The sequence below is a fragment of the Thamnophis elegans genome, chromosome 2 (assembly GCF_009769535.1).
Source record: "Thamnophis elegans isolate rThaEle1 chromosome 2, rThaEle1.pri, whole genome shotgun sequence".
Lineage (NCBI taxonomy): Eukaryota > Metazoa > Chordata > Lepidosauria > Squamata > Colubridae > Thamnophis > Thamnophis elegans.
This window is the reverse complement of record NC_045542.1, coordinates 34,855,431-34,875,592: the sequence shown is the minus strand read 5'-3', so window position 1 is coordinate 34,875,592 and position 20,162 is coordinate 34,855,431. Positions and strand designations below refer to the sequence as shown.

The 20,162-nt window shown below is 39.2% G+C and overlaps 1 protein-coding gene across 1 annotated transcript in view; it reads right to left on the bottom strand.

Annotated features, from left to right (window-relative positions):
* ATAD5 (ATPase family AAA domain containing 5) overlaps positions 1-20,162 on the bottom strand; it is a 28,741-nt gene that overhangs the window by 1,508 nt on the left and 7,071 nt on the right. Inside the window, exons 6-22 of the mRNA XM_032210600.1 lie at positions 19,557-19,635; positions 18,709-18,890; positions 18,016-18,176; positions 16,762-16,906; positions 16,296-16,451; positions 14,507-14,603; positions 13,265-13,344; positions 12,822-12,967; positions 12,589-12,739; positions 11,027-11,188; positions 9,304-9,416; positions 8,457-8,550; positions 6,303-6,367; positions 4,865-5,030; positions 3,864-4,042; positions 1,485-2,311; positions 535-699 (exon numbers count right to left, since the gene is read on the bottom strand). Of these exons, the coding sequence (XP_032066491.1) occupies positions 535-699; positions 1,485-2,311; positions 3,864-4,042; positions 4,865-5,030; positions 6,303-6,367; positions 8,457-8,550; positions 9,304-9,416; positions 11,027-11,188; positions 12,589-12,739; positions 12,822-12,967; positions 13,265-13,344; positions 14,507-14,603; positions 16,296-16,451; positions 16,762-16,906; positions 18,016-18,176; positions 18,709-18,890; positions 19,557-19,635 (2,968 nt within the window). The remainder of the gene's footprint in view (positions 1-534; positions 700-1,484; positions 2,312-3,863; positions 4,043-4,864; positions 5,031-6,302; positions 6,368-8,456; positions 8,551-9,303; positions 9,417-11,026; positions 11,189-12,588; positions 12,740-12,821; positions 12,968-13,264; positions 13,345-14,506; positions 14,604-16,295; positions 16,452-16,761; positions 16,907-18,015; positions 18,177-18,708; positions 18,891-19,556; positions 19,636-20,162) is intronic.

Below are 20,162 nucleotides of genomic sequence, written 5' to 3'. Positions count from 1 at the left end.
CTCCAGAGGCTTTATAGGAGCCTGGGGAGGGCGAAAAGAGCCTCCACCCCTGAGGCCCTCTGGAGGCTTCAGGAGCTTCCCTGAAGACTCCGGACCACAAAAAAATTGGTTCTATGGGCAAACTGGAAGTTCGGGAACGGACTTGGTTTGGTTTGCTCGTAGGGTCCTTTTCAGGTCCCTGAAGGCTACGAAGGGCCCCCAGGGGGGCAGGGGAGGCTGTTTTCGCCCTCCCCAGGCTCCTATAAAGTCTCTGGAGCCTGGGGAGGGTGAAAAAAAGCATGCAAAAAATGGGGGAGTGCATCTCATGCGCACTGGGGGTATCACACATTGCACTATTGGTGTGGCACACCCGCGCATGACCCCCCTGCGCTCCCCCCCTTATGGCACGTGAGCCAAAAAAGGTTCTCCATTGCTGCTTTTGTCTGTAACTCAGATACATGCATATATGGTATTCCAACACACCAGAAAGTAAATCGTTTTGAATTCAATGATTTACTTCTATAGAAGTCTGTTGAGCAACTTTAGCTAACTTACCTCCTTTTTGTCTTCCCCTGTTGTTTCAGTTTCTCTGATTTACAAATGTTGCGAAGAATCGGCAGATATTCCATGACACTGGCTTGTCTGCTATTCAGACTTAAAGGTGCACTGGAAAACACATTTTTAATTAAATCTATCCTCTTCTGTGCATTATAATGAACACTGTAAAAAAGAAAGTATATATTTTTCAGAAGTGAATATTTATAGCAGATTGCTGAATTAACATCTTAAGTTTCTTAATCTTTTCCTTGTACTATAACAAAAGCTGAAGTATCCTTTTTAAAAATGAAAGTCTCGGGAATCATGTAATAAGCAGAGCTTAAGCCTGGATATTCAATGTAAAAGACATACAAACAAATAATGCTAAATTTTCCATTCTCATTTTACTACTTCTAAAGCCCTAAGTTAAAGAGGAGCGGCTTGGACTTGTAAATTTTTTCTCCCATATTAAAGAAGACTACTTCTAAAATAATTCTGTTGATAAAACTGTTCTCTTCCACCTTATGGAAGAGCCATGGTGGTGCAAGTGGTTAGAGTGCAGTACTGCAGGCTACTTCTGCTGACTGCCAGCTACCTGCAATTTGGCAGTTCAAATCTCACCAGGCTCAAGGTTGACTCAGCCTTCCATTCTTCCAAGGTTGGTAAAATGAGGCCCTAGATTGTTGGGGGCAATATGTCGACTCTAAACTGCTTAGAGGGGGCTGTAAAGCACTGTGAAGTGGTATATAAGTCTTCCAAGTGCTACTGCTATTATAAATTAATGTGACAATGTGACGGTATCTGCCTTTGTTGTCTTCAGTTTAAAATTCAGCAAGAGAAATTAATATCCAGGCTTTAATCAAAATAATATAAGCTCTTTGTTCTCTTTAGGTTCTTCTGCTTTACATGGTAAGGACACTTTCCCCCCATTTCATGCTTTAAAATCTAAGAAAAAGTTTTGACTTTACCTGGAATTAGCTGCTGACCGGCCAAAGTATAAATCAGCTCGTTCTTTTGAAACATGGAGAGTGAGTTCTTCAAATTCATTCTTCCCAAGAGTTTTAGTACAGTTCAAGCAACTTTCCATGATTTTTAAAATGCTCTTAGAGCATTTGTTAAAACTTAATGCCTCCATTGTTGCTTTTAGTTCACAAAAGCTTTGAGAACTCCACCAGTCAGTGTGCTCCACACTAAATTCGTCAGAGAGACCGTTTTTTATCTTCCCCTTAGTCCAAATAAAATCTCCGTATTTGCTGGCCTGCTTTGATGCCTGGGTGGGTTCAGTGAAACAACAATCCAAGAGAGACATATTGTCCAGGTATTCAGTTAAGGAATTTAAACATTGGGATACCAATACAGAATCTTTTGCACTGACAGATGTCCCATCCTTCAGTGCCACTGGGCCAACATTCATAGGTTCTGCTGGGCCTGTTTGTTCTAAGCATGAAGCGCTTGTGTCAGGGGACAGTGTAACAAACCCAGAGTAATTTAATTCACGTTCAAATAAATCGCTATCCTCCAATACAGTCATTTTTTTCTGACATTTTGATCGTTTAGCCTTTTTCACAGGAGGGGCTCCCTCTAAGCAGTCAATCTCAATGCACGTACTACTCAATGCCTTTTCTGCAATAAAGCTACATGCAGGACTGGCTATTTCAATTGCTTCTGGAATTATATTAAGAGGCAATGATGAGATGATTTCAAGGTTGCTATAAGTTAAGTCCGTATTCCTCATCTGGAATTCTGTGAGCAGATGTATCAGTTTATTCCAGTCTTCTTTTGTTCCGATTTCATGCTGTAGAGAAAACATTAGTTCATTATCATTAACGAAAAAGAGATTTGGAGCCTACTTGATTTTAAGGGCTGTCTTTAATTATGCCAGAAATAGTTAATAAAATCAGATACACAAAATCTGCTGGAAAAGGACATTTTGTGTTTTTAAAAAGTAATTTTCAAATATGGTTACTTAATTCTGTAGAATTAAGTTTGTTATAATTTCTGTCTTTTAAATGACCTTTTATTCATACAGGTAGTCATGGACGTACATCTATTCATTTAAACACCTTTGAAGCAGAGGTGGGTTGTTCCCAGTTAGGCCCGGATCGGGTGAACCGGTAGTGGTGGAGGCAGGAGGCTCCACCCACCCGCCCAGATGTTTCTGCACATGTGCACAAGCATTGTGCGCACACACGAGCAAACCAATAGTAAAAATAATGGAAACCCACCACTGCTTTGAAGTTACCACTGTGTTGAAAAATGACTTACAACCAGTCCTCACATTTATAACTGTTGCAGTGTCACAAGGTCGTGTGATTACTATTTGTGACCTTCCCGGGGTGCTCCCATGAACAAAAGTCAATGGGAGGGAGTCAGGCTGGCTCTAGTGCTCAGGATGGCTACAAGACAAACATTCATTCTTGGCACATTTAAGATTCCTAGCTGCAATCCACAGTAAACCTAGGATTGACCCCGGGCGCTTCTCTCTGCTAACAGGTGGCCAAGCTAAGTGCCTGAAGGACCCCATCTTGTCAATAATTCATACCAGTGGTCCACGGGATTTAAAATTATGAATTTAGTGGTCCCTGAGGTCCAAAAGGTTGGTGACCCCTGCTGTAAATGCATAAAAATGCTGGTTTGGATTTGTGAGGTTGGGTGGGGTGGAGATGGAAGAAAGCCAATGCATTAGGAAAAGGAACTGTCTTTTAAAAGTGAAGCCCTGACTCAAACCACTTCCCCCTGTGAGCGGAAGTAGCTAATTAGCAGATTAGCAAAACAACAAGCATTCCTCATCCTACAACTATTCATTTGGTGACTGTTCAGTTACAATAGTGCTGAAAAAAGTGACTTATGGCCACCCTTAACAACCGTTGTTGCAGGATCTCCATGGTTACTTGATCAAAATTTAGCCCCTTGGCAATTGACTCACATTTATGATGGTTGCAGTGTCCTGGAGTCACATAATCCCCTTTGGTGACAAGCAAAGTCAACAGAGCAACCAGATTTGCTTAAGAACCGTTTTACTAATTTAACAACTGCAGTGTCTTGCTTAACAACTGTGGCAAGAAAGGTGGTCAGATGGGGAAAAACATGGGCTTGGCGACTGTCCTCCTTAGCAATGGAAATTTTGGGTTCAATTGTCGTAAGTCGAGGACTACTTGTACCAAAGCATAGGTGGCTATATATACATAGCCCTTTTTTAACCTAAGTCTGGTGAGGCTCCCTTGTTCACTGACCATGTAATACAGCTGAGGGAAAATAAGGGAGAGCAAATGGACGGGCCTAGCAATATCCAGGTTGCAACATTTGGCTGAAGGTTCATTTCTTGTTAAACATTTTAGTAAATGTACCTTAAGAAATGAGAACAAATCTTCTGAAGGCAAAAATATGTTCTTCAGTCCAAGAAGATTCTCAGTGCAGCCAGTACTACATTTTGGAATATCCTCAAGAATGGGTTGCCTTGAATTGGAGCTCGTTGATTTTTCGATGGAAACGTTCTGTTGTATGCCCTTGATCTCTGTCCTGTTCCCTGTACAAAAGATTTTTGTACCTCAATATTGAGCTCAGCAAAAGACCATCAATTTACTTCAAATTCTAGACAGACTGGTATATTTGACCTCACTGTATTTTTCGGACTATAAGCCGCACTGGAGTATAAGCCGCACTGGAGTATAAGCCGCACCAAGATTTTGAAGAGGTAAATTTTTTAAAAAAGTTTTTGCACTTTGCAGGTCTCCTAAACCCTCGGCACGCCTCGTTTTTTGTGAAAAACAGGGCATGCAGAGAGTTTGAGAGGCCTGCAAATTGCTCCTGGGGGCTGGAGGGGGGGCAAAAACAAGCAAAAATGGTCCATTTTTTGCAATATATATTTCATATGCAACCCAAGACAATTTCTCTTCACTTACTGTATTTTTCAGAGTATAAGACGCACCGTTCCACAACCCTAAGAGCGTGGAAATGTTGGTGCGTCTTACACACAAAACCCTGCCCCCGCTTCACATTTTTGCAAAAAATGGGCCGTTTTTCGCAAAAAGAGTCTTTTTTGCGTTCTCTCAGCCCCCAGCAGCACTCTGCAGGCTTCAGCGGGGCTGGGGCAAGACAAACACCCCTGTTTCTAAAAAGAGGAGCCTTTTTGCCTTGCCTCAGCACTGCTGAAGCCTGCAGAATGCTGCTGAGGGCTGAGGGAAGGCAAAATCTTTTTCTTACTTACCTCTTCGAAATCTTGGTGGGTCTTATACACCATTGCGTCTTATAGTCTGAAAAATATGGTAATCTGGCCCAGGCAAAGTAAAAGGCTCATATAAATTCCATTCAGTTTTAAATGAGTTGTAATTATGATAGACTGTCATACCTTTTTCTTTCATGTAACCACCACCGCTCTGGACCCAAAACTGTAAGTATAGAATACTCTGCCTGATGTCACAGTTATTCACAGTTAACAAGGCAGCAAAGTCTCTGATATCGGTTCTTAAATTCTCGGCCAAACACAGAACTTGGAGATAGCTAGCCACATTTATCTAAATACAAACAGATGAAAAGATTGACAACACTTGCCTTTAGTAAACATATCAAAGAATGCTCTTATCGCAAGATTACAAATTATATTTATTTGCTAGTGTTGTTAAAAATAGGTACTAAGCCAATTAGAAAGTGTGGTGTTAGATGTTCATTTCCACGTTTCTATAATTAACAATCTTGTTATACAATGCACTGTTTTTAAATCCTTATTATGCAATAAATAGCATATAGGTAAAGGTAAAGGTTTCCCCGCACATGCATACTAGTTGTTTCCGGCTCTAGGGGGCAGTGCTCATTTCTGTTTCAAAGCCAAAGAGCCAGTGCTTTCTGAAGACGTCTCCGTGGTCATGTGGCCGACATGATTAAAGGCCGAAGGTGCACGGAATGCTGTTACCTTCCCACCAAAGGTGGTTATTTTTCTACTTGCACTTTTTACGAGTTTTTCAATTGCTAGGTTGGTAGAAGCTGGGACAAGTAACGGGAGCTTATTCCGTTGCACAGCATTAGGAATTCGAACCACCGAATTGCCGACCGTCTTAGCCACTGAGCCACCACATCCCTAGATAGCATATACTGTACATTATAATGAAAAATTTGACAATTTTGATATGTAGAGTGCTGAACGTTGCAATGCAGATAAATAAAAACTAATTCCATAGCACAAAAGCTGGCTTTCATCTGGAAAACCAACCCAAAAAGACTTTTAAAGCAGTGGAGTATCAGGGTTTTTTTGTTTTGAAGGCCATACAAGTGACCAGTAAATTGAGGGCCACCTATAAATATCTTCTGTAATGTAATCTCTGCCTTTATTTTATATATATTGTATTAGATTATTGTGCAATTCTATAGTGCCAACTTTAAAAATAAACCCTAGCAGTGTGGAAAGCTGAAAGACAGAGCTCTCTGTCCCAAAAATGAAGAAACATCGGAGGAAAATACAACAGAAAATATGAAAGGATACGATAATAATCAAGCTAGTACCTGAAAACTGCAGTGATTCATTTAATAGCTGTGGCAAAAAAGGTCATAAAATGGGGCAAAACTGTCTTGCTTAGGAATAAAAAATTTTGGGCTCAATTGTAGTCGTAAGTCGAGGACTATCTGCGAAAATAATCTGTAATGTCTTTCTGCACATTAATTGAATGGATGACATTTTCTGGGTACTGTCATAAAATAGTTGCATTAAATTATAATTACAGTTTTACCTGATACAGGTTTATCATAAGAAACTATAAGCAACATTTCTGGAATTCCAGAATTAAAAAACTTACCAAGGAAGGTACTCTGAAAGTGATTTGCTCAAAGCAGCCATCAAATGTTTCACTGAACAATGGATCTACACAAAAGATTCATAACAAAGGCGTTTACCATTTTGTCATACAGAATTATTTTTGTTTTTATAAGACAGATAGGAAAAAATAGAAAGCTAGCATTAAAGTATCCCCTTTACAGTGGTTATGTAGAAATATTCAGCACATTTGAGATCACTGAACTTAATTACTATTGTAATAAGAATATAGGCACCCAATAAATGGAAAAAGCATAAGACTCACTGCCATAACTGGTTAATAACATAATAGCCATTTGTCTATGCCAGGTGAGTCGTGATCTTGACTGGCTCAAGGTTGACTCCGCCTTTCATACTTCCGGCAAAATGTGGAGCCAAATTGTTGGAAGCAATAGGCTGACTCTGTAAACCGCTTAAGAGAGGGCTGCATAGCACTATGAAGTGGTATATAAGTCTAAGTGCTATTGGTATCCTATAGTAAATTAAGATACATAGAAATCTCAGGCCTTTTGAGTGCACACTTACCCGAATAAATATGTTTTCCATATACAATATTTTCACTCAAATTTTCCTTACTTGGCTATACATACAAAAAGAAAATATCCATCTTTACCCTACCTTAACTATATGGCCATATAGTACCATTTAGGGCACAGTACCATTTTAGACTCATGATATAGAGGAGGAAATAAGTTTGCTGATAAAGGTAAAATGGATTAGAAAACATGTAACAATCAATTTACTCTACAGCAAAATGCTTATTTCCCTGAACATTCAAGAACATTAAAATTTCTGTTTTGGTCCTGATTAAGTGCCTTGGTAATACCCTCTCAGAATTTTGTACTATTCCTGAGGGGGAAACACTTGATAATACCATCTGGGGGACCCTCAACAAAGAGCACAGGATGTTTGTTTTGTTTTTGAAAACGGCACTTACAAAACTATTTCTCTGGACAACAAACAACATATTAGAAAATCAGATTTCATTTTGCAATTGCAAAACATTGTCTCACAGTGACAAACCTTACTTCCAACAATTCTTGATGTTTCTTAGACCAAATTATGTGAGAAGATATCTGGTTGATTAATAAAGATTCACTTTGCTAGGATGAAGCTAGTGGAGTCCTAAATAAATAAGGGAAGGGAATTCATTCTTTAACTTAGAAGTTAATGTCCATAAAAACTATGGTGCCTAACTGGAAATCTATTCTTCAAAGATTGCTTGGAGCCCAAATAAAAATAGACAAAGAAAAAAAAAATAGATAAATGGGCAAATGCTGCAAAGATTATCCAATCCAGGGGTGGGCTACTGTGGATTCGCGCAAGCCTCTAGCTAGGATTCTGCCCAGTTCTGCAAACTCCCAAAGGCTACCTCTGACTGCCCAGGCACACTCCTCCCCTCCCCCCCTCGCCGGAGTCACCACGCTCATCATGCCAGGTAAGTGCAAGGCCTACGTGGAGACTTGGGCAGGGGGAAAATGGGCCTACTGGAGGTTCTGGAAGTCCAAAACGGGCCTGTTCCAGCCCCTGGAGCCCGGGGGAAGCAGTTTTCGCTCTCCTGGAGGCTCGAAGAAAACCTCTGGAGCCTGGGGAGGGCAAAAAACGCCCCCCCCCCGCCCTGGTGCAGGAGGCCAACTAGGCTGCGCCCATCCAGCAACAGGGGAGCGAACCCGTTGCTGCAATTTTTGAAGGCCACCCCTGATCCAATCTGACAGGATTCTGGCACTCTTGTCCAAAATCTCAAAACATCTCATGAGAAAATTCCAACATAAGATAACATTTTGCAAATGCTACAGATCTTTTTTAAACTTAAATTTTGGGACCCTGAAAACTGCTATGGGGGAAGGACAAGATTATGCTCTGGCACCCACAGTCACCTCACGGCTGATTACTTAATTTATGCACTAGACCTCAAAATGTATTGATGAAAGAATCTGTTGCCCGAAGGAACCGTAATATTCTTTCAATGCACAAAACAGTAGCTAGGCAGTTCATTTTTGGAACTGTCCTCTTGAAGTTAAAAGAGTTCAAACAATTGTTTTAATTAAATCCTAGAACAATGTCTTCAAAATGGATATTTAATGTAAGATTAAAGCAACCAGACAGCTGAACAATTACAAAATTAACATTTGCCTACCATTGGTGGTTAGAATGACAGGTCTCTTGGTAGTGCTCATGAAGGTCTTTACTGCATTTAGAAAGCCAGTATCTTCATCAAATATTATATCAACCTAGGAGAATTGAAACATGTTTCTAATTGTTGTATATAGGCAGCCCTCAACTATAGGACCTGAAAAGTAACTTAAGTGCAATGGTAAATCAAACAGAGTATTATTTAGAATCACTAGGATTCTATTTATTGGAAATAACAAAATTTGAGTGGAATCTGAAGAACAGTTGCAGGAACTGAGTATGTCTAGTTTAATGAAAAGAAGGACTAGGGGAGACATGATAGCAGTGTTCCAATATCTCAGGGGCTGCCACAAAGAAGAGGGAGTCAAACTATTCTCCAAAGCACCTGAGGGTAGGACAAGAAGCAATGGGTGGAAACTAATCAAGGAGAGAAGTAATTTAGAACTGAAGAGAAATTTCCTGACCATTAGAACAATTAATCCGTAGAACAGCTTGCCTCCAGAAGTTGTGAATGCCCCAACCCTGGAAGTCTTTAAGATGATGTTGGATAGCCATTTGTCTGAAACGGTATAGGATTTCCTGCCTAGGCAGGGGGTTGGACTAGAAGACCTCCAAGGTCCCTTCCAACTCTGCTATTGTATTGTATTGTATCTACATTCTGAATTAATAAATATAAAATATATTAATATATTAATAATTAAATATGTTGTAAGCCACTCAAAGTCACTATGTGAGAGCTGGGTAGCCATATATTTAGCAATTAATTAATTTTTAAAAACTGAGACAGACTTTGTCCTTTTTCCTTTATTCAGGATAGTAGTAGAGAGAATAGGACTTGCATTTAATATTACCTCTTCAAAAAGAATAAGAGAAGTTGCACATTTATTACTGGATTCTTCTTCCTTGTTTCTCCTTTCTCCTGATTTTAACTCTGGTTTCTTTTCAGTTAAGCTTTTCCTATTTTCTGTGTGAAGAAAAAAGTACAATCTGATTTGTATCAGAAAAGAAAAAAAGTAATGCAATACTGGGATGTAAAATTTCCTTAAAATATGTCAACAAAATTATGGCTCCCTTGCATTGAAAGCTTAATTTTACAATGACATATAATACAATTGTGGATAGTTAGATTAGGTGGACTTACAACAGTTCATTTAGTGACTGTTCACAGTTACAACAAACCTGAGAAAAGTGACTTAGGACCATTTTTCAAACTTATGACCATTGCAGCATTTCCATAGTTAGGTGATCAAAATTCTGAAACTTGGCAATTGACTCATATATAAAATATATATACATACATATTATAAAAAGTTTTTTATTAGATAAACATTAAAAACATTGGACATAGTGGGACATTTCTGGCATAAATGTTTCCATATAGTGATTAGATCTTTCAACAATTACATTTTATATCCATTACATAGACCTATGTAGTCAGTTGATCCTTTCTTTTATGTAATTATTACCGTATTTTTCAGAGTATAAGACGCACCTTTTCCCCTCAAAAAAGAGGCTGAAAATCTGGGTGCATCTTACACACTTAATACAGCATTTTTTGCCTCCCAAAACCCCGCCCCTTCACTAAAATGGCCTTGCATAGCCTGTAGGAAGCTTTTAGAAAGCTCCTGGGGACTAGGGAAGGCAGAATTGAGCAAAAAAGGTGGAACAATGGGACAAAACTCACTTAAAATATGTTCATTTTAGCCACAGGAATTTTGGGCTTAATTGTGGCCGTACATTGAGGACTACCTATACAGAAACTGACAATATATAGTAGCTGAAGAAAACAAATGGCAGCAGGGATATGTTATACCTCATACAGGTCAACAGCAGGAAATCTAACTCGTAAGGCAACACAAATATTTATTTATTTTTTCATTTAATTAGTTTCAGGGACAGGGTGACTTCCAGAACACTATTGGTATATGATTAAATGGATCTTTGGGGAATATTGTTCCAGAAGACAGAGACTGTGAAAGAGGGAAAGTCTGCTTTCTGGATCCCTTTAAATGGAATTGTTCAATCAAAGAAACAGCAGTATTCAATCTTGCATGGACACTTGGCATTGAGTTGGAAAAAAAAAAGATTGGGAATTTCACCTGAGATATGAAGGCTGCCAAATCTTGCTAGATTTTGACACTCTGACTGACATCTTGCTTATGTCAGGTGAGAATACTGATGATTTTAGCCATATTTTTTTAAAAAATATTTGTAAGTTCAGCGTTGATGCTTTTTGTGCACCAAGTAGGGATGTCAGGAATTTTCTGTTGCCAACCCAAGAGAAGTAGAACAGTTTCGTGGCTGATTTTTAAGTGCAGCCCCCCTACATAGCAAATTATACACAACATCTACAAGGCTTCAAATACAGGTTTTGATTCTGTTTAAAAAGAAAAAAAAGGACAGAGAAATCGTATTTCCCTCATACCCAAAGATCACATGCTACAAGTTCTCAACCTCTATAGCAGCTAACAGATCACTCATTGTACCTAATTCAATTTTTTTACAAAGCAAATAAGCGCACTCAGTACTTCATTTCTAAAGAACATATGTATTTTATCCTACGGTAAAGTTTACCTTTATTGCTCCTTGGTACTTTTTCTTCTTGGTTCTTCAGTTTGGAAGTTAATTTAAAATAGTTGTCAAGCGTTTTGGGCATTAAGCTTTGTTTTGATCCAACTTTCCTGGGTGAACCTGAAAACTTCCTTGGGGACCACTCTTTTTTGGGAGACTGTTTCTCTACAACAGCAAATTTATACATAAACTTACAACTGGAAAACATTAGCGTTCATATTACAAGGAGAACTCTTTTCCTTAATATAAATCTGCTATTTCCAAAGGAATCTATCTCGAAAGAGGCTGCACTTGGCCTTTGGGAAGCACACTGAGGGCCACATCCTAAGAGGTACATAGGGCTGAGCTGAATTCGTTGTAATTATTGTTAAAATTAAACGTAGGTCAGGGATGGTGCTGTTAGGTTTTTTTTGTTTGGGGGTGGGTGGTGGTGGGGAGAAATGAGGTTGTGCTTTCAAGTCAGGGTTGATTCCTGGCAACCGCCTACACAAGTGCCTGCAGGTTTTTTGGCAAGATTATCAGAACTATTTTGTCAGTGCCTTCTCCTTCCTAGGGCTAAGAGTCACTCAGCTGGTTCTATCATTAAAGCAGAATTAGAACTTGGAGTCTCCTGGTTTCTAATTGACACTAGTGCCTGTAACCACCACACTAAACTGGCTCTCTGCTTGGTTTAATGATATTTAGCATAACTCTACATGTGTTGATAGCAGAGTGAGTTTGATCTAGTGATCAAGGGCCGGTAAGTCTGTTTTTCGCCCTCCCCAGGCTCCAGAGGCTTTCTAGGAGCTTGGTGAGGGTGAAAACGGCCTCCCTGTCCCCCCGGAGGCTAGAGACAGCCCATTTTCCGACTTCCAGTAGGTCCGTTTTTCGTCTTTCCCAGGCTCCAGGGACTTTCTAGGAGACTGGGGAGGATGAAAAATTACCCAACACGCAAACCGGAAGTTCACTTCCAGTTTGCGCATTGGGCTATTTTTCATCCTCCCCATGGGCACACATGCTGACAGGGCAACGCCTTGTGTGCCCTCAGAAATGGCTCTGTGTGCCACCTGTTCGCCATCATGGGATTAAGGCATTGGGCTAGAAACCAGGAGATTGTGAGTTCTAGTCTTGCCTTAGGCATGAAAGTTAACTGGGTGATTTGGGGAAGTCCCTCTCTCTGACATCACCTCACAGGGTTGTTGTTGGAGGAGGAGGAAGGGGTTATAGGTATGTTCACTGCCTTGAGCTATTTATAAATAGCTGTTTCCGGCTGCCACAGCCTCCTACAAACCACTGCCAGTGAAAACAGAGCTCGGGAGCCCATTTTTGCTGGCAGAAGCATTGAGGGCCAGTCCTTCATCGTTTCCAGAGTGGCCCCGCAAGCCGGGCCAGTTCCGGCCTCCAGGACTTGAGTTTGACACCCCTGGTGTAGTGCAACAGAGATAAATGGTAATTGATCAGGTAAGACTGAAATCGTCCCTCTCTAAATATACAGCTATAACACAGTTATTTTATGTCAAATAACAATTGTAATTGCTCCATCCTTTCCTTTTAATGACTGTGCAAAAGAAGAAGAAATATCTTACTTGGAGACTTAGTGGTGCTGTAATGGTTAAAGAAGCACGGCTTATGAGCATGTACACCTTGTTTGTTCACCTGGTGAGACTGAGTAGCTTCTTTTAATTGTGAGAGAATCTGCCTTCCACTGCGTTGGCAAGAAGCATTCACTTCAAATATCTGCAAGGTAATGGTAAAGAACAGATAAGTTCATAACACAACGGCATAACACCCTTCTACTCTATTTGCCACTAGCACAAACCTTGAAGCCAAGCTCCTGTGCGCAAGCGTAGACGGCTGCCGTCTTCCCTATCCCCGGGGGTCCAATGAGCAACATGGTGTTGCACAAAACGTTCTCTTCATCGCTGACTGATGTGTCGTCTACGAAGTCCAGATGCTCCGAGGAGTCTGTCCAGTTACAGAACGGCACAGGCAATAAAATCAGTCCTTAACTTGAGCATGTAACCCTGGACCGGTTTTTAATTCTTGGATTCATTATCCATATTCATTTCATAATGTATGTCCTAACATTCCATGAGAAAAAATGAAAGGTAGGAGGAAACAAAACCCTCCACAGATCAAATTAATCAACAATCTTTTACACCAAACGTATACCCCTTCTAGGCTCTTGCTATAGCTCGCATTAACAATTACAGTAAGCCTGATACATTTTATTTTAAAGAATGGGGAAAGTTTCCAATATACCATCTTTGCTGCCATTCTTCTTTTCTTTTTGTGTCCTGTTTTCTTCCCAACTGGCTTTTCTCTTCCATTCACACAGCCACCTAATAAAAATAAAGAGAATGCCACGTTCATCATCATCCACAGCAATACAGGTAGTCAGTCCTCCACTTACAATAGTACGTTTAGTGACCGTTCGAAGTTACGATGACACTGGAAAAAGTGACTTATGCCCATTTTTCACACTTACGACCACTGCAGTATCCCCATGGTTATGTGACCCAAATCTGGACACTTTAGCAGCTGACTCATATTTATGACGGTTGCAGTGTCCCAGGGTCATGTGATCCCCTTCTGCGAACTTCTGACAAGCGAAGTCAATGGGGAAACCAGATTTAATTTAAACAACTGCAGCGATTCACTTAACAAATGTGGCAAGAAAAGTTGTAAAATGGGGCAAAACTCACTTCCCAAATTTTTCACTTAGCAACATAAATCTTGGGCTCAATTGTGGTCATAGCTTGAGGGTACCATGTACATTCTTATTTTAAACCCTCCAGTTTCTAAAAGGCTGTATGGGTGGATGGATATTGACAGATAGATACTGATAGATAAATGATACAGTGAGAGAACCAGGTATAACAACTATTGCAGTGATGGCAAACCTTTTTGGCACTGAGGGCACGCAGGTATGCTCCTCAGGGCTGCTTCCCAGGGGGCATGTCTTCCGGTTACTTGTGCGTATGCACATACGACAATCAGCTGGCCAGCGCACATGCTCATGCTGGAGAATGGAAGACCAGCGCTTCCAGTTTCCGGCACTGCCGCACGCAGGAAGGCCAGCTGATCGTCGTGTGCACATGCATACCAGAAACCCGGAAAAGGGACAGGCAAAGCCACAGGTGCCAGGCGACATGGCTCCGCATGCCACTTTAGGCACGCATGCCATAGGTTCGCCATCACGGAAATATTGTAATTGCTTGGGGGAATACCCTTGAGGCAGGAGGAGAAAGAACCATAGCCAATACAACGCTCTGAATAGCAACTTCTGTCAACAGAAAGAATGGAAGAGTGGTAAACCTCTCAAGAGAGACCCTCCCTGAAAAGGAAAGGCAAGTGGGGAGAGATGGGCTCTCAGACTTGCAGGAGTCTGTTATGACAAATAGAAAGTAAAAGTAGCGTTAGTACTCATGGTATTGGTTTCTTGTCTTGACCACCTCGAAGGGCTGGCTATCATTTATATTTTTTTAAAAAGTGATTTCTGACCTATGTAGCTTTTTAATTGCTTCTATGTTGCCTATAAGTTCACTGGAGTTTTGTGGCTGGTATTTTTCGGTCCAAAGCGTATCTTCACCTGCAAAATCTGTAGGCATGAAAATAAAGTTACTTGTTTTAAGATGCCTCATGCATTTATTACCTCAAAACCTAGCACTTCTCTAGCTCATTCTAATCATTAGTTAATATATCATTGCTCTAACAAGCACACTGCATTCTGACATTATACCAAGCGTCACGACTTGAAGTTTCATTCTGTCTTCAATTAATCAAAGTTTAATATCTGAATCTAAAACAGCAGTTAATTTTAGCTATCACTTTAAACAAATCAGATTCATAAAAGAGATAGCAATTTTCTTCTTTCGATAAGAAATAGTGAATATTAACAAGAGGTTTTCAGAGAAAAGGACAAGTTTGATTAATCTAAATTCATAAATTATTGAAAGTGTAGATTAACTGAGATAGCACAATTTAAAATTGCTTAACATTTATAACTAAATAAATAATTAAAATGGTAGCATCGTAGATTCAACATTATACTGCTGTAGCAGAAGGAATGTCTGGGAATTGATTGTTAATTATCTTCCTAGTTTGCTGTTCATTTTATACTTTCCCATTACAATTCTCTGGAGCATGCAGTGCATTAGCCAATTTAGGTCTCATCAATCTCTTCAATAATGAAGTTTTCTATACAAGCAGTCCTCGACTTACAGCCATTCATTTAGAACCGCTGATCACTGTAGTATCCCCATAGTCAGGTGATCAAAATTCAGACGCTTGGCAACTGGCATGAATTTATGTGCTCCAGGGCCACATGATCAGCTCTGACAAACCAAGTCAACGAGGAAGCCAGATTCACTTAACAATTGCAATTGCAATGATTCACTTAACAACTATGGCTAGAAAAGTCATACAATGTGGAAAAATTCACTTAAAAGCTGTCTTGTTCAACAATGGACATTTTGGGGTCAATTATGGTCCTAAGTCAAGGACTACCTTTAATATATTTCTGGTTGAAAAAAACAAGGGAAGTTCTAGCTTTATGAATTACACAGGGATCTGAGTCTGTCATCTGCACCTCTATAACTGTCTGGTTTGGCTCTGCAACCCAACAAGGCAGACACAGACTTCAGAGGATAATCAGACTGCAGAAAGAACAATTACTGTCAACCTGCCTTCTATTGAGGCACTGCACAAGTCCAAAAGAGGGCCGTGAAAATATTTACAGAACCCTCACATCCTGGACATAAATTGTTTCAACTCCTACCCACAAAATGACGCTATAGAGCACTGCACACCAAGACAAGTAGACACAAGGACAGTTTTTCCCCGATCGCCATCACTCTGCTAAACAAATAATTCCCTCAACACTGTCAAACTATTTACTAAGTCTGCATCACTATTACTATGTTAGTCTTCTCATCGTTCCTATCACCCATCTCCTCCCACTTATGACTGTATGACTGTAACTTTGTTGCTTGTATCCTTACGATTTATATTGATATTATTTCCTAGTATGATTTGATTGCTTATTTATACCCTATGACTATCATTAAGTGTTGTACTTTATGATTCGTGACGAATGTATCTTGTCTTTTATGTGCACCAAAGACAAATTCCTTCTGTGTCCAATCACACTTGGCCAATAAAGAATTCTATTCTATTCTATTCTATCTTCTAAAGCATCCAGACTGAGAATCTTCTGTTACTTTCATCTCAAATTCTTTCACCTTATCCATATCTATTATGAAGCTATTTTCTTCACCACTTCGTTTCGCACCTGGTATCTGGGAAGGGCTTTTTGATAATTCAAGCCCTGATTTTTCCTTCCGGCTCTTTCTTTTGCATTTGCGATCTTCACTGTTTCGTTTCCGTTTGCCTTCTTTCTGAACTTCAACTGTGATTGTTTCAGAATTAACAGATTCACATTTATTTACTGGTTATAGAGAGAGAAAAACAGCAAGATGTCATATCTCTGTGCATTTCTAGCATCAATATTTAACCTAACCAAAAGATAATAGGACTATAGTCTTAAATATTGTATAGTTCTGTGCATATTTTAGCATTCTCTTTCATCTACCTGTGCTCTCAAAATGAATCTATTGAGAATTAGATGAATCCCCCAGGACTGTCTAATATCAATTTTTCTGGAGAATATATTTCCCTCAATTAAAGATTTTACTTCTCAGTAAATCCATATATTTTGCATTATCTACACAATAACTTTAATTACACATACTGACAACCTTGTTTATTGTTTTCAGGAGGAGCTTGTTTTTTCCAAAGTAGATCAAAAAATGGTTTCACTGGAAACTGAGCATTGAAAGATTGAATCTCTTCCAACAAAACATCCCTCTGAGTTTTGGAAAATACTGGTCGCCATCCAGATGGCTGCAAATAAAAAAAAACATATATTGCTTGCATACTGAATATTTCTGGTAATTAACGATTGTTTGAAAAGAACACAATAGTCTCTAGAAACTATGTAGTATATGTGGTAATAAAATTCACTTCAACAATAAAAAATTTCACATAAAATTTGTTCACATGCATCATTCATATACAACTTTAAGTCATGATTCCTATGAATTTTGATTCATCATTCTTGGTTAAATGTAATCCTTTGGAGAGGAATGACTGATATTTTCCTTCCTTCCTTCCTTCCTTCCTTCCTCCCTCCCTCCCTCCCTCCCTCCCTCTGTATTTTCTCTTGCTATCTTTGGTCTTGTGCTGTTTTTGTCTTTTTTATACTGTTCTTTATTTTTAAACGTTTTAGCAATTGGTAAGGTGCCCAACAGTCATTAAGAGTTAGGCAACATATAACTTTAATTTTTGTGCTGCTGCTGTTATATTATTATTGTTGGTATCCTTGGATTGGTGACATTGTTCTTTCAAGAGTCAGGCATTGGAATTTCATTTTAATGTGTGCTGATGTGTATACAGATAAATGACAATGAAAGTTATTTTACCTTAATTTAATAAATGCCATTCCATATAATATTGTTCTTATGTCAGTAAAATCACATATAGAATTCTACCAAAACTTCCCTAAACCCCAGTAAGACATTTCTAAAATGTAAAATCCAGTAAGTCAGAACCTAAAGACAAGGACTAACTTAGCTTATAATTCCTGATTTATAAGAAAAGGCAAATCAAAAGTCATTAAACTTTCTTGCTGAATTTCTATGGTTATGAAAACTGTTTTCACCACCGGGAGAAACGAAGCAGGAGCAATCAGGCAGCTGCACTGGCATGTAATTTGCAAACAACAGTGAGAATCCTGGTTCTCTATTTCAGTGTTTCTCAACCTTGGCAACTTGAAGATGTCTGGACTTCAAGTCCCAGAATTCCCCAGCCAGCATTCGCTGGCTGGGGAATTCTGGGACTTGAAGTCCAGACATCTTCAAGTTGCCAAGGTTGAGAAACACTGCTCTATTTTGTGTTTTAAGTGTCACCATGTTTACTCAAAATGGTCATAAAAAGGATGAAAAAATACTAACCACCACAACTGCAGAATCGTTGCTATTAAGTTGCGTAGTTAAAACTGAGAGTTCACCCAGGGAAAGAGTAAGTTTTGCCACATCAGTTACTTCAGAATTCACATCCTTAAGTCTAGTAAAGAAGCGACAAGACGGTGGGGCCAATCTCCACATCAAGCATCCTACAAAAGAATAAAAATTCAAGTAACAACTTTTAGAAAGTTATTCTTGAATAGAAATTATAGGAAAATCAAATGATGCGGCAATATTCATTCATCATTGATAATTAACAAGTGTCTCAGGAGAAAGCTAGACAAAGTACTGCAGAAATCAATATTATACAAAAAGACTCACTCTAATGAAATGAACTTAAGCACAAAATAAACACCTGACTATTAAGTTCTCTAAGCAAAAACTCATTGGTTGGCTTGCCTAATAACACAGATGCAACATTACTACGCACTTAGTAGTTTTCACTCCTATACAACCTACTTTTATATTTCTAGTCTCTTCTTTGGCTATGTTTTCTTAATATCTGGTATCTTATTCCCCCAAAGTACTAAGATTCTGATGTAAAATACTTCCATAAACACAAAATAATCACATAATCAAATAACATTTAATGTACTAAATGTGTCCATAAACCACCCCTTGAAGTGAAAACATTCAATAACTTAATAGTTATTAGAAAAACTTCAAAAGATCAGCACTCACCATTGTCCTTCTGCTGAACATGGATCACTTTTTGAAAACAGGAATTAGCTGCCGAATATGCTTCCAACACCGCTGCTTTTTTTGCAATCTTTTTCTTTAAAGATTCTGGCAAACCGCTCATTAAAAATTCACGTTTTGCTTTGAACTCTGTGTAATCTTGCGAGTTTTCAGACTCATCTTCACTAATGAAAATGACAACCAAAAATAGCTTCAGTACACAGCAACTGATTACAGCAATGCTGTTTGTAAAGATCCGAAGAAGCTTACTAAGAATAATCAATGAGATCAGAAAAAAAAAAGGGGGGGGGGTTGTTGAAAACAAAAATGACCTCCCCCTGCAATGTATAACCAAAAGGGAGTTTCAAATGTTCCCTATTTGCAAGACCATAGTTAGTCCTCAATTTATAATTGTTCCCTTAGTGACCAAAGTTATAACAGTCTTCCCAAAAAGTACTTATGACTGAAGTTGTGATACGCCATCCCGCAGACATGTGTTCACATTTCAGGTGCTTACCAATGCGCTTGCATTTACAACTGTTTCCAGCATCCTATGGTCAGCCACTAGTCTAGAATGGTGTAGGGCCGTGATGGCGGACCTATGGCACGAATGCCACGCGGAGCCATTTGTTAGGGCACGTGAGGAGCTGCCCTGTCAGCTGGCCAGTGCGCATGCTTGTATTGCTTCTATCAAACATGTGTCTGAGCACTAACTGAAGCTACGCATTTTTGAATCAAGAGACTTCAGGCTCAACAAATAAATACTAGCAAAATGCAATTTTCAATTTAATTTAGAGACAGAGTAACGCCCATAGTTATATCGTTATTCCATGTAATGATAATGGACTGACCTGGATTTGATAACAATAACTGCAGCATCTGTAGATTTTTTATTTTTTTTCCTAATTGCCAAAGACATTTTCTCCTTCCCTTTAAAGAAAACATATTGCTAAATTACTATTAAATTATGTATAGGCAACACTTTAGTCTTACTCTAGTAATGAAACAATGTAAGAGAAATGAAAATCTCTTAATTAAACATTCATTTTTATGAATCTTTCCAGGCACTATTACACAATTTTACACAGTGACAAAGGCTCCTCTAATTTTCTCTTTTTAATTACGGCTCTATCTTAGCCAGCAAATTTATGGCTGTTATTTGCACAATTACAAAGGGACAGGGTTTATAATCACAGATCTCACTTTGCTTGTCTCTGTTGTAGTCACTGAACATATTGTAAACTAGCTGGATAGCTGTGCTCTGTTACAAAACTATGTGATCAGGCTCCTCTCCCTCCCCTTCACTCCCTCAGGCTTGCCCCACAGAGACCTCTCCTATCTTATCCCCTTCTTTCCCTCAGTCTAAAACCATCAGAGCGTTTTTCAGGTAGGGAGGGGAGTAGAATGTCTAAACTGCCAGCCCACAGGCCGGATGAGTCACACGCTGGCCACATCCA